General features: G+C 40.1%; 1 protein-coding gene across 2 annotated transcripts; it reads right to left on the minus strand.

The window, feature by feature from the left end:
- Positions 1-2,235: 2,235 nt before the first annotated feature.
- Positions 2,236-13,713, minus strand: ATP5MC2 (ATP synthase membrane subunit c locus 2). Of its 2 annotated transcripts, none has more exons than XM_026714740.2 (5): positions 13,579-13,713; positions 7,338-7,410; positions 6,423-6,500; positions 4,362-4,552; positions 2,236-2,521 (listed from the first exon to the last, which is right to left on the minus strand). In XM_026714740.2, exons 2-5 carry the CDS (start codon positions 7,401-7,403, stop codon positions 2,407-2,409), a joined length of 450 nt encoding a protein of 149 aa, XP_026570525.1. In that variant the 5' UTR covers positions 7,404-7,410; positions 13,579-13,713; the 3' UTR covers positions 2,236-2,406. The 2 variants fall into 2 exon arrangements, with proteins under 2 accessions (XP_026570525.1, XP_087781485.1); XM_087925359.1 differs by lacking the exon at positions 13,579-13,713 and adding an exon at positions 8,866-8,948.
- Positions 13,714-14,251: the final 538 nt, after the last annotated feature.

Consider the following 14,251-nt stretch of genomic DNA (forward strand, 5'->3'; position numbering starts at 1 on the left):
AACATGGCAAGCAAAAGGGAGAAGTGGAAAGGAAATCCCACGGCAGAGAAATAATAAAACCGAAAGCCCTTCCTAATTCTAGGACACAGAAAAACAAAGAAGAAGCAGATGGAAGAGTTCAATGCTGCAGCCAAAAGGATTGAAATTCCGGATTGTCCACCCTGGCCCATGGGATAGCTTTCTATGAGCAGCAAGACAGATCTGTTCCATTTCATGTCCCTATGATACTGCCTTGGGAGCACTATCTTTTTTACTGTGTACTTAACCTTAAAAGAGTTAATTACCAAATGACAGAATGAAGAAGACATGTGATTTCTCTTCCATTCTCTTTTCCTCTCCCAAATTTGATATATATATGTTTTATCCTCCATGACTTTCTCTTAGTAGCTAACAGACCTGTCTCTGAACAGAATCTTCACAACCCAGACTTTTAAAAAACAAATACAAGCATTACAACAATGGGTCATAAGCTTCAAAACTTTCTTCTAAGCATCCTTGAAGCATCCAAGGCATTTTTGTTTTACCTCAGTAAGCTCTATTACAATGACAAAAAGCTACACAGCAGATTTCTGGAATCATCATAAATATTGCTAGTACAGTGCACAGTGACAGACGTACCTCCACCCCAACATCTTCCTCATTTTTGTGGAATTTCCTCAAGTTCTGGTTATTCCATGGGGACCAGAGGCTTGTTTAGATGGCTTTATGATTGAGATTGGATGTACTCATTGTCTCTGTGTGTAGGTTTTGTATATTGTGTTTATGTTTTGTGTTTGTTAATCTGTATTTTTGATTTTTATATTTTTAATGCCTGTTTTTAGATACGTATTGTGTTTTTATAAATTATTGTATGTCACTTTTGTGAGATGGGCGGCTAGTAAATTTGATTAAATAAGTAAGCCAAAACTCAAATAAAAGAAGTAAGGTCAGAACCCTGCTCTGTGCTTTCCAAGGTACCCAGAAGACTTATAATAGTAGTAGATAATCTGATACCTTTCAAATATGTTGGAATGCAACTTCTATTAATCCTACTCAGCACATACCCATAGGAGATTGTTGAAGTAACCTAAGACATCTGGACAATAAAGGGGCTGAAAATAGTTTTTTCTATATAAGAGTATTAACCTGAAATTCAGAGGTTTAGAAACAGAAATATTTGTAGATTTAATTAGATGGTAACCACTGTAAAAATGTATTCCTTCTAGTGACCAGGATGCAAAAAGATCTCTTATCTTCCTTGTCTACAACTAGACCTAAGACAAAGGATGGAATTCACAACTGACCTATCCCTAGTTTCCTTATCCATGATTTATTAAAGAAGCCCCATCTCTTACATGACACTAAGAAAATTGTACAGATGTGAAAAAACAGCTTTAAGTGGAAATATTTTAAGCTTGAAATAGCTGCTCAAACAAAGGTAAAGAGGGGAAAAAATATTTCAAACTTGAGATAGGATGCTTTTAAAAAGTTTCCAAACTCTAATTAAAAATGAAATCATACAGTTTAGCATGACTCAATCCAATCTATATATAAAATCCATTAAAAGTCCATGGGGAGAAGTCTGCAATATCCTATGGTACCTGAGAGTCTGGCACTACACTTGTGTTCTATTGTAGGCAGTGATCTTTCTAATGGGTGTTAAAAGACTTTTTAATATTTGCTTTTTTTCTTACGCCTAAAGTAGGAGGAACAAAAACATGTAAAATGCTTATTTTGCTTTTTAAAAAACAAGGATAGTAGGGAGTCTCAGTGTTATTTATGGGTCGTTAATACATTCTAGCAGCAAAACAGAGGCTCAGGAACTGTATCTTGCATAGAGGCTGTACATCCTGCTCCAAGCTAAAGTCATGCCGGCAGAAGCACCAATAAGTATTGCTACAATCCTATGACACTAAGGACAAGCTTCATTAAATTAATTAAGATTTCATAAAAAGTAATGGCATCAAGCTACTGATTAGGTATTTCACACTTACTGCAAATTACTGAACTAAAAAACAAACTTACAGCCATTACTGGATTTTCAGTAATCTATTGGAGGCACTGAACACATTGTATTATGCTGTGCAAATGGTCCTGGCATCATCAGATGGAATTCCTGTGCCCCACTGGTCAATTTCACCCTCCCCCCGCAAAAAATAAAAATAAATAAATCACTGACTAACCCCCATGGACAAAATATTTGGAACCGGGTGCCTATTACAAAATCAAATATGCACACTAAAAAAAAGCAGGAAATGTATACCAACGCTGTATTTATTCACTTGCCCCCAGTGAACAGGGAGGATTTGGTTAACAGGTGAGCTTCCCACCTCTCCCACAAAACACTCAGCTCAGCGTACACATTAGACTAAACACAGGTGGGAAGAAAGGAAGAGTATGTACGTAGTACGTTGCATGTTGGTTTTGTCACATGGCAAAGAGAATGAGGAATGCTACCATCAAGCAGAAGAGCCCCATGGCTTCGGAAAGTGCAAAACCCAGGATGGCATAGGAGAACAGCTGCTGCTTCAGGGAGGGATTTCTGTGAAGGAATTAGAGAGAGAGAGAGAGAGATATGCTGATCAGAAAACAGAGAAGAGCTAGACTTCCAGCATCTCTCAAGGGAACGTTTGACATTACATTGTTCCTGGCCATGTCACATGTTTTAGGAGAAGCAAAAAAAAAAAACCTCGCTGCGCAGAGAGTCTTTAGCCAGTTTTGCAATTAAATCTGCAAAATTTATTAGACTATAAAGCTTTTACTAGGGTTTGTTCTGCACCAGGTCTTTTTAGCACTGCTTTTCTGCAGTCAATTGCAAGGAGAATGAAAACTAAGGCTTTGAGAGACATTTAACATGCTACTACTATATATCAATAAGCAGTGGCCAAGAGCTTTCAGAGTTTATTTCTAAGTTTATTATTTCTTTCTACAAAATGACCCTGCAATGTTAATTAGAAGCTTCCCTTTGCGTTTTTGTTCATCTCTTGTTTTTATTCTGCATAGCTACAGCATCACTGATTTAAAAAAGCCTTTTCCTCAGTGGTGCGAAGAAGAGGAAACTAATGCTTCATTATAAAATGGCAAGTGTTATTCCCAAGGGAGATATTTTTTAAAAGATGGGATAATAACGTTACTAGACATATATCCTTGGTGAGAAGGACTGAATAATTAAGAACAATCATCAGTAATGCTACACTGGGAACTAAAGCAATGAGAGGCAGAACCCGGGAGGAAAAAATATCTAATTACAGGTGGTCCTCAACTTACAACCACAATCGGGACCAGAATTTCCACTGCTAATCAAGCTGTTTGTTAAGTGAGTCATGCTCTATTTTAGCACCGTTCTGCCACAATTGTTAAATGAATCACCATCATAAAGTGACTCATGTGGACATTAAACAAACAGAGTTTCCCCCACGGAATTTGCTTTTTTTTTTTTTTTTTTGAAGCTGACCGGGAAGGTCACAAATGGCAATCGCATGACTCTGGAACCCTGCAATTGTCATAAATACAACCCTTCTGCTAAATGCCTAAATTCTGATCATGTGACCATGGGGATGTTGCAATGGTTGAAAGTTATTTGTTTTTCAGTGCTGTAACTTTTGTGTGTGTGTGTGTGTATGCATAATGTTTATCTTTTGAGAGCTGAATGCAATGAAATTTCATTTTAATGTATGCTGATTGGTATACATTTAAAGGGACAATAATGTTTTGTTCTATTCCATTCTGTTCCTATTCCATTCTATTTCTAATTCTATTCCTCTCCTCTCCTTATTCCATTCCTACTCCATTCCCATCCCATCCCATCCCACCCCATCCTATTCCTATCCTTATTCCATTTCTATTCCTATTCCATTCTATTTCTAATTCTATGCCTATCCTATTCTTATTCCATTCCCATCCCATCGCATCCCATCCTATTCCTATCCTTATTCCATTTCTATTCCTATTCCATTCTATTTCTAATTCTATGCCTATCCTATCCTTATTCCATTCCCATCCCATCGCATCCCATCCTATTCCTATCCTTATTCCATTTCTATTCCTATTCCATTCTATTTCTAATTCTATGCCTATCCTATCCTTATTCCATTCCCATCCCATCGCATCCCATCCTATTCCTATCCTTATTCCATTTCTATTCCTATTCCATTCTATTTCTAATTCTATGCCTATCCTATCCTTATTCCATTCCCATCCCATCGCATCCCACCCCATCCTATTCCTATCCTTATTCCATTTCTATTCCTATTCCATTCTTCTTTGAGCAGTCGCTAAACAAATGTTAAAGTCAACGGCACTAAAAACCAGGAAAACCCCATACTTCCCTGCCACTGCAGAACGACACTACCAATGAGGACATAAGTAAAACTCCCCCATACCTGGCATAGCCAATGATGAGACTGCCGAACACTGTTCCAATGCCAGCACCAGAGCCAGCTACACCCACGGTGGCAGCACCAGCGCCAATAAACTTGGCGGCAGTATCAATGTCCCTGGACACCGCACTCGTTTGGAACTGCCGATGCAGCAGCGGCAAGACTTCATGCTGAGCACCCGAAAGAAAGCAGGGCTAGGAGTAAGTAAGAAATAGGGGTGGGCGTGGGTGGGGAGAAAAAGGCAAAGGTCTGAAACAGGAGGTGACCAAAGGTAACTATGTAGTAATCAGCATGGCCTGCAGCCATTAACCGATCTTGGCTGTTGATGTTTGTTATCATCTCAGTCAGATTATACTGCGTTTCCAAATATAGCAGAGTTAAAGCGTGGCATAGCGTGGCTTGACAGTGGCTATAAATTTTGGCAGGGGGCAATTACCTCAATTTGGGCCATTCTAATTACAAAGATAGGCAAAGGTAGGCAATCTGTTTCATTGGCTCCGGGTGCTTGTTTGTACTGTACAAGCCATAGGGAGAGTATCAGATCACCCGATCCTGGGATAGAGAATCACACGACAAGACCCAGATTCAAATGCCTCTGTGACTGTGAAGCACACTGCATTTAACTGCTGATCCGCATCTAGGAACCAACCTAGAATTGAATGTGCTCTTTACAAGGATAGGATTAAAGCAATACATGAATGAGGAACTGATGGAGATCATTTCTCAAAGCTTATTAACAGTTCCAAGGTTTGAACTAAATGAACCGGCCTTAGCTTCTCCCTGTGGCGAAGAGGAATAGCTGGAAGAATTGCAAATAAGGTCCAAAGGTAGAAGATTCAAACCTTAACAAATTCAATAATAATCTGCAGACCCAATTAATATTACAGAGAGACGGTCTTGTAGCATCCCGAGGCCCTCTAGTGACTTCTTGTAGTTTTGTTTTGTTTTTTACAAGATATCTATTTGGAAATGAATACTGTTTTATTGCTGCTGCTTGTATAATCTAAAAAAAAAAAAATCTAGCAGAGCCAATTCAATGGAAGAGGAGGTAGAAGAATCCTACCTCAGGAAACTCAGAGATGAATGAATAGAGGAAAATGTATAAGTTACATCAATAACCTAAAGCAATCAGTCCAGAGAGTGGGCAGAGGCCAGGTTCAGGGCAATCAAACTTTGGAGTACCAATCAGGAGCAGCAAAATTCCCCTCAGGTAAGCCATATAAAAGAAGGCAAAGGAATGTCATTTTTGCCTTTCATCATAGAAGGAGACAGGGTCTTTTTCCAGGCTTGCTTCAACCTGTTAAGAAAACCCTCCAACCTGGAGAATGACTAGAGAATCAGAATAAAATAGCCATAGCAAATACACACAGATTAATGTGTTTTTGTTATTTCATGGATCAATCTGAGCTATGTTTTTGTATCCTGGGCCCAATTTTGTTCCACCTGTATTGTAAGGATGCGTGTTTATGCCTGTAAGAAAAACCCACAAATTAAAGCCTGCAGGAACTGCACTTTTCTCTTTTTCTCCCATTATCTTTCAGCCACATTTATTCCCATATTTTAATCTGTATTATAAAAGCCTTGTTATGTTCTAGAACAAGCGCCTTCAAACTTGGCAAGTTTAAGACTTGTGGACTTCAACTCCCAGAATTCCTAAGTTAACACGATTGAAGGAGGAATTCTGGGAGTTGAAGTCCACAAGCCTTAAAGCTGTCAAGTTTGAAGACCGCTGTTCTAAAATCAGTATTTCCACTTTGATACAGAATGCTCTAATATAGCTATTCATTGATAGTAGTGATGTACAGTGCTGAATATTCTCAGGGCAGAATGTTCTGGAGAATTCTGGAATATTCTCACTGATACCAATCTGACTATTCTAGGGGTGATCTGAAAGCTTTCAGTATTGGTTGGAATAACTACATTGGCCTGCTTGAATTGAACAATTGCTTTTGCACGTCCCTGGTTAAAGCTATATCAAGTTTTTGCCTGCCGAAACTTGGTAGGACAAAGAAGCAAAATGCTGAGAAGATTCAAAATCTATCTCTCTTGGATATTCAAACTTACCTTATCCGTCCTGATCTGAGGTCTGTTCAGCACAGAAGCAGAGAGAGGTCTGCATAAAACCGTGGAACTGTTCCTCACCTGAAGAAAGAAAGAAAAAAACACATTACAGAAGAGAAACAAAACTTCTACTGGTTAAAAAAAAAACTTCCTCACCAAGTATATTCTAATTTTAAAGGCAAAATCCTAACACTTAAAAGGAACAACTGTGGGATCAAACATGGTGATTTAACATGTGGTGTAAACCCAGGCATTTTGATTTGTAAACCATAGTTTATGGCTCTGTATTATAATGTTGCACATCCAAACATTAAGACCTGTTCAAACTACAATCAAAACAAAAAAGGTTAAATATAAGTAACACATTATTTGCAACTTGTACAAAGTCATGCAAATAAATTGAGCTAGTTTGTGTTTTTAGTTTGCGCAATGTATTTTGTCAGGTATAAACAATAGTAAAATGTCCTGCTGGATCCCTCTGGGCTTTAGAATTTTACTGTTATTCTCAGCAGCAAGTACTAAGGAAAACGTGTAAATTAAATTCCAGATTTTCATAGATCATTATCTGAAAAATCAGCAGTAATTAGAATCTGTGAATTAGGTATAATTGTTATCCTACTTGAGCAACTAATGGAAAAGAAAACAAAGCACAGGGTAGTTCCACTTGGGAAGAACAAACCTCTTCTCACTGTCAATTGATATTGAACTTTCTCGATATTATCTTAATTTAACCTGGGAGAAGGCACTCCAAATTAGAAATGGCATATATTTGAAGAAGCCTTTAATAAAAATTATTATTAATGAAAAAGCAATAATTATTTCAGATAAATAAGATTCTCAAGCTGAATTCTTCATTTAGACATAGACTACTTAAAACATTATTAAAAATACCCAAGAAGTACATTTTAGTTTACTCACCAGGGTGGAGGCAGAAATCAACTTTGCACAAGTATACATATTCAGAGTTGTGGGGAACAGCCACATTCAACAACTGGGAAATAAGGTGAATGCCAAGATATTAGGACTATTCATGCCTTTCATTATTTTTCATAAGTAGGAACCTAAGGGTAGTCCTCACTTAGCAAATACTCCTGAGACCCGCAACTTCATCATTAAGTGCTGTTGCTAAACAGAACATCACGTGACTGTGACGGGCTTATGAACTCACCTTCCCTTCAGTCATTAAGGAAAACATTCTGTGACCACAACTTATTTTATTTCCACCTTTATTTCTAGCAAGACTACCAGATTCTGTAACAGCTTTGTTCCCTATGCCATCCGTCTGGTAAACTCGCCAGATTTTTCTTGCCATGTACATGTATACGTCCGGACTAGACTGTGTTGTTTCTGTGTGTCATATAAGTGGGCATGTGCATAATTTTGTATATTTATTCTTTCATGGTTATAATAGTGTATATTGGAGATGGAGGCCCCTTTGAGAGCTATGTGCAACAAAATTTCATTTTAATGTATGCCAATTCAAAGTGACAATAGTCATTCTATTCTATTCTAAACTCTGCGTGTCACAAAGGAGTTGCAAAGCATACAAATGGTGATGTGACTGTGGCACACTATGACAGCTGTAAATGCGTGAATGGAATGGTGATCACCTGACCAGAGGATAGGAATAGGAACACAAGGAATAGGAACACAATAGGAACACAAGATTGGTTGCAAAGCTATATTTTTAATATGGTCATAACTTTGAATTGTTGTTAAACAAAGAAGTTGACTACCTGTACTATATTTAGAAGATCCATCAGGAATTATTTATGCAGGACATCAATAATAAATGAAAAAATGGTACAATGGAAAAAGACAGAAAAATATGTTCTCTCCCAGATAAAGGGAACTGTTTAACACAATTTGGGCTTCCCAAATTTTAAGATCTGATCTTAAAATGGTCAAACATTCCACTATATTTTTTCTTCAGATAGAGCTTAATTAAAGTTTCTTTTGGTATATTTAAATTAGATTTTGATTTTCACATTATACCAAATTCTCAAGGATTTGGGAACATGAATTTTAGGACCAAGGTGATGTGATTCCTTACAAATTCCTAAAATTACACTGCTAGAATAAATTCATAATAGATTCGTAACTGGCTAAACAACCATACTCAACGTATAGTCCCCAATGGAACTGCATTGACATGGAGGGAGGTATGCAGTGGGGTAACCCAGGGCTCTGTTTTAGGCCCAGTACTCTTCAACATTGTCATCAATGATTTGGACAAGGGGATAGACGGGGAACTCATAAAATCTGCAGACGACACCAAGCTAGCAGGAATTGCCAACACTCCAGAAGATAGGCTTAAGATACAGAAGGATCTTGACAGACTTGAACATTGGGCACTATCTAACAAAATGAAATTCAGTGGTGAAAAAAGTAAGGTTGTACACTTAGGCAAGAAAAACACAATGCACAGGTACAGAATATGTGGTACCTTGATCAACAGTAGTAACTGTGAGAGGGATCTCTGAGTGCTAACGGACAACCATTTAAATATGAGCCAGCAGTATACAGCAGCTGCCAAAAAAGCCAACACAGTTCTAGGTTGCATAAACAGAGGGATAGAATCAAGATCACGTGAAGCGTTAATACCACTTTATAATCCCTTGGTAAGGCCACACTTGGAATGCTGCATCCAGTTTTGATCGCCACGATGTAAAAAAAAAAAAAGATGTTGAGACTCTAGAACGAGTACAGAGAAGGGCAACAAAGATGATTAGGAGACTGGAGGCTAAAACATAGGAAGAACGGTTGCTGGAACTGGGTATGTCTAGTCTAATGAAAAGAAGGACTAGGGGAGACATGATAGCAGTGTTCCAGTATCTCTGGGGCTGCCACCAAGAAAAGGGAGTCAAAGCACCTGAAGGCAGGATGAGAAGCAATGGGTGGAAACTAATCAAGGAGAGAAGCAACTTAGAACTAAGGGGAAATTTCCTGACAGAACAATTGATCAGTGGAACAACTTGCCTTCAGACGTTATAAATGCTCCAACACTGGAAATTTTAAAGAATAAATTAGATAACCATTTGTCTGAAGTGGTGTAGGGTTTCCTGCCTAAGCAGGGGGTTGGACTAGAAGACCTCCAAGATCCCTTCCAACTCTGTTATTCTTTTCTACTTTGTTGCCTATTCTATATACAGTATTAAACAATTGCCAATGTAAGGTGGACCTAAAATCACCTCTAGAAGATATTCAGATGGAACGCTCTGAGACAGTAGAGGGAGACTCTAAGTGAAGGAACAATTTTTAAAATGTCAGCTAACTTTATAGTTAATAAAATCTGGCACTTGAATTACAACAGATCAGTATGACATTCTAAACCTTGATTGTTTCATAGTAACAAGTATAAGATTTCCCTCTTACTTTGCTTTTATGAAGCAAGCTTGGGACAGTAGAATTTATGTACATGTGGAAGGACTATGTTTCATTCATTTGTCATACATCGAAAAAATCCCTGATCATTAGTGACCACGTTTAATTTGAAAAAGATCCTATAAGCCTGGAATGCACTCTCCCATTTAGGCCAAACACGCATGTCAGCAACTGGGTTCTATGATTTAGCCTGTAGATAGAGCAATCAACTATGATATTTACATCACCAGAAGTGGCTTCTGCATTCAGATGTCTCATAACACAAGACTGAATTATGTGTTGTCCCTAAATTGCTCCATAGTCTCCGGACAAGAACACATAACTACTACAAGGAAAATATCTCACAGATGCACATTTGGCATTCATGATGTACCAGTGATCTGAAATCAATATAGTTTATATGGGCTATATGAAATAAGTGCTTCCCTTCCCCCCTGAAAATATTTTTTTATGCACAACTTTTTTATAAACTGACCAACAAGCTTGCTATTATACACAGCAGATGTCCAGAACTAAAACATAGCTGTGGACTGTGTTTCAAATTATTCTCAAGGCAGCAGCCGTGAGATTCAGAGAAGAAAAAGGACGTGGTCTATAAAACACTCAACCTGCGTGGCAGCAACTGGACTACAGATCCAGAATCCTCTGCCACATCCATGGGATATAAACTGTGAAGGAAGAACTGCCAATCAGCATTGATATGCTCCTGTTGTAACTAATAGCTTCAGCTGCAAAAATCAGGTAAAGCTTTTCATTATTGGGGATGAACAATATGAGGGACAAAAGAAATCAAGATTTATTCATTTTTATAGGAAAAGTAGCTTACACTGTACTGTATCATCAGTCACTAATACATACATTTATTGGACTAGCAATGATAACTTCCATAACTGAATAATTTTTTATTCACAGTTTACAATCAAATACTAGTTGCCCTCCTGTGGATAAGCCTACTTTATAGCTAACTGTCTTAGTGTGATTCAGAATAGAGTAACCATTTTGATCACATACATAACCCACAGTGATTCCTGCGGGGTTTATGATAAGGATCTGACAAAGAAAAATGTTTCATTACTTTCATTATGCACATAACAAGTGCTGTTAAAGGCAATGAAAAGGCTTAGCAGAAAAGGGGAAATGATATATAAAAAATAAAAATATTTGTCAGAAGTATCTTTAAAAGACAAAACTCAGGATTTCCCAAGACTCTCATATGCGCTAGAAAAATTGAAGAAGCTAATAGTTCTCCCATAATTTCTTAACCAAATTTCAATAAAAGTGAAGGCCTATCCTTTCATGAATATTTCAATACAGTACTCACAAGATGACTTAAAAGGTGAGATACATTATCTTATTCTATTTATTTTATTGGAATTTGTCAAACAAAAACGAGAACAAGAGAATAAAAATATAATCACAGGGACAACAGGCATGTTAGTGCACTTATGCACTAATTTACTTAAATAATCTTTTGGAAATCATTACTAACAGCACTATGGATGTTTTTCAAATGCAAATAGGAAAAGGGAGACCGTTTCTTGATTTGTGTCTGCTGGAGCAAGGATTGAACAAAAGTTAAACTGAATCATCTAAAAGACCTCTGGATGATGATATTTTGTCCATCAATCTTTACTAGCAGTAAATCTGCTAGACAGATTGTTTAATAGTAACAACAAAGATAGTGCTGAAATAAGGAAACAGGAACATATTTGTTTGCAAATAGGCTGTAATGTCTATAAAACTGAAGAAGCTTCTTGAATGAAAAGCAAAACATTTTCAAAGAAAAAGACCAAGTCTAGTTGACTTTTGGAATAGCACTTTTGAGACAGGCTGTAAATTCTGATCAGTTGTTTATGGGTAAGTGGTTCAGATACAGCATTAGGAGTAGGGAAGTTCCAGGTTCTTGTCCATCTTAAATCTCAGTTTATAGGGAAACTTTGGGTTAGCCACTCTATTTCAACACACCTATCTCACTAGGTTTTTGTTGTGGGAAAAATGGCAGGAGAGTACTCTGTGTGTGTGTGTATGTGTATGTATATGTATGTGTGTGTGTATGTATGTATGTATGCATGTATGTGTATATATATATATGTGTGTGTGTGTGTGTGTGTGTGTGTGTGTGTGTGTGTGTGTGTGTATCTTTGGTTATTCAGGTTTTCTCCCGTGTAAAATTGGCAACGTTTTGATGAAATCTCATTCGTCATCTTCAGGCTTGTGTCTTCGGCTTTGTGCTTCTTGGAGTAATGTGAGCTTGCAGCTGTTTTTTCTTTTAACTGCCAGTGGGAGTGCAACTTGACTGAGTGGGGGCTTGGCTGTGGTCTGATTGGCTGGGGGTGTGTTCTTATTGGTTGGGGGTCTGGCTGTGATCTGATTGCTTGGGGGATTGGCTGTGTTCTGATTGGTTGGGGGGTTGGCTGTGGTCTGATTGGCTGGGGGTGTGTTCTGTTCAGGTGGGGGCTTGGCTGTGTTCAGGTTAGTCTTAGTTAACCAACAACTAAGACAGCTCCTTACTAGCACTGATGATGTTACCTAGTTTAGGTAATGAAACGTCTGCAAGGAAACAAGCAAGCTCAGTGAGCACCAAGGACCCCTCGTGTCAACCCTGGGCTACAAATATTCTCCTTTATTGGTGCCTTTATTTATAGTGAGGTATTCTGCAGCGCAATGGTTAGAGTGCAGTACTGCAAGCTACTTCTGCTGCACCCAGCTGCCTACAATTTGGTGGCAGTTCGAGTCCCACCATGGTTGACCCATCCTTCCATCTTTCCGAGGTGGGTAAAATGAGGACCCAGATTGTTGGGGGCAATATGCTGACGCTGTAAACCGGCTGTAAAGCAGTATATAAGTCTAAGTGCTATTGCTATTCTCCCTGAGAAACAATTTGGAGGGTTTGTCTATGGGGATTTTCAGTCATCCAGGTCACGGTTGTCCCAAAGGTGATTGTTTCAAGAGATAACTGGACTTTCTGGTGGGTTTTTTTTTTTTTTGCGGGGGATGTTTCTATTCTCATCCAGAAGCTTCTTGGATGAGAAGCGAAACGTCTTCAACGAAAAACTAGAAAGTCCAAAGAAAAGGAAAAAAAAAGCACTTTTGGGACAAAAGGAGGGTTGCCCCCCCCCCCCCCAAACGGCAACAGACGGCCCTACCGAAGCTCGATTCTACAGCTTCCTTTTTTAAAACTGCAACCCCACCTGACCTGAATCAGATCAAAAGCCGCTGCCCGCGTCAAAGCGGCGGAGGTGGTGTTGAGGAACCCCGGGCAAGCAACCTTGGGGGGAACGGGGGGGGGCTTTGGCCCGCCGCCTGAAGGACGAGCTTTGCTGCGGTCACCCTGGGGCGGCCCCGTCGCGCGCATCGGCTCCGCGAGGCATCCCGTGCTAAAGGACGCTCGCGCCCAGCCGACACCGCAACCTCGCGGGAGGGAAATCGGAGGTTTGCAACTCCGATGCGGCCTCTGCGGATTCTATTAGGGGGAGGGGGGGGGGAAGAAGAGGAATATTCTCCAGCCGCCAAGCCCCGCCCACACGCCAGCCAAGATCATTCCCACGGGCGGCTCCGCCCACCGCAAGCTCCGCCCCTTTATCCCGAGGAGACGGTGCACGTCCCGCTTGACCTCACCGTGCACCCCTTCAAGACCGAAGCGTGCAAAAGAAGGGAAGCAAAACAAGAAAAAAAAAGGCCGGCCGGGGTGAAACAGGCAGGGGGAGGCGGGACGCGGGGGGAGGTAGAGAGGGAGAGGATTTATACCACAAAGACTAAGGCTCCGCGACCCTACCTGCTGCTCAGGAGAAGAGAGCGAGAAGAACCGCTTTCCGCGCATGCGCGAGCGGAAGGACGAGGCTAAGGGCCTTAAAGCCGCCCGGAAACGGTTTCTGCGGGGGAGAGAGCCAAGGCGGCTGGAGCGCCCCATCATGCCAAGGGGCGGGAGGGGGGCGGGGGACGCAAGTGGGGAAATGGCCTTGAGTATGTGACAGCGCCATCTGCCGGCGTGGGTGGTTGTACGGAAGGTTACGGTTCTAGTCGACCGGAAGCCTGCGGTGCAATTTTCGCGGCTCGCCTCGCCTCGCCTCTTGCCGGAAAATGTGGCAATTCGCTTTTCAAATCGTTCAGGAGCATCGCGCCCCAAAGGTGGCGGCATTGGAAGATATTTGTATGGTCGTTGCTATGGAGGAGAGAAGGGACCGCTGGTGGTGCTTTTCTCTTAATTTCAGCAGGTGTCGCTCTCGGGCGAACCAGCAAACTATTAAACTTGTTTTGCTTAGGAATACATTCGCGAAGGTTATTCGTTATTCGCTTCTTTCCAAGCTGACGGGTGGATAGAAGAAGTGTGCTGTTAGTAGGATGTCTTAAAGTTAGGATTCTTGTGTGGAGCTACCTACGATAGCTGCAAAAACCCTCGATTAGCATTGGATGCGTGGCAAGAGAAATGACTAGGTCTTATGGCTGCC

This window comes from Pseudonaja textilis, chromosome 2 (assembly GCF_049901715.1).
Source record: "Pseudonaja textilis isolate UNSWEBS1 chromosome 2, rPseTex1.2, whole genome shotgun sequence".
Lineage (NCBI taxonomy): Eukaryota > Metazoa > Chordata > Lepidosauria > Squamata > Elapidae > Pseudonaja > Pseudonaja textilis.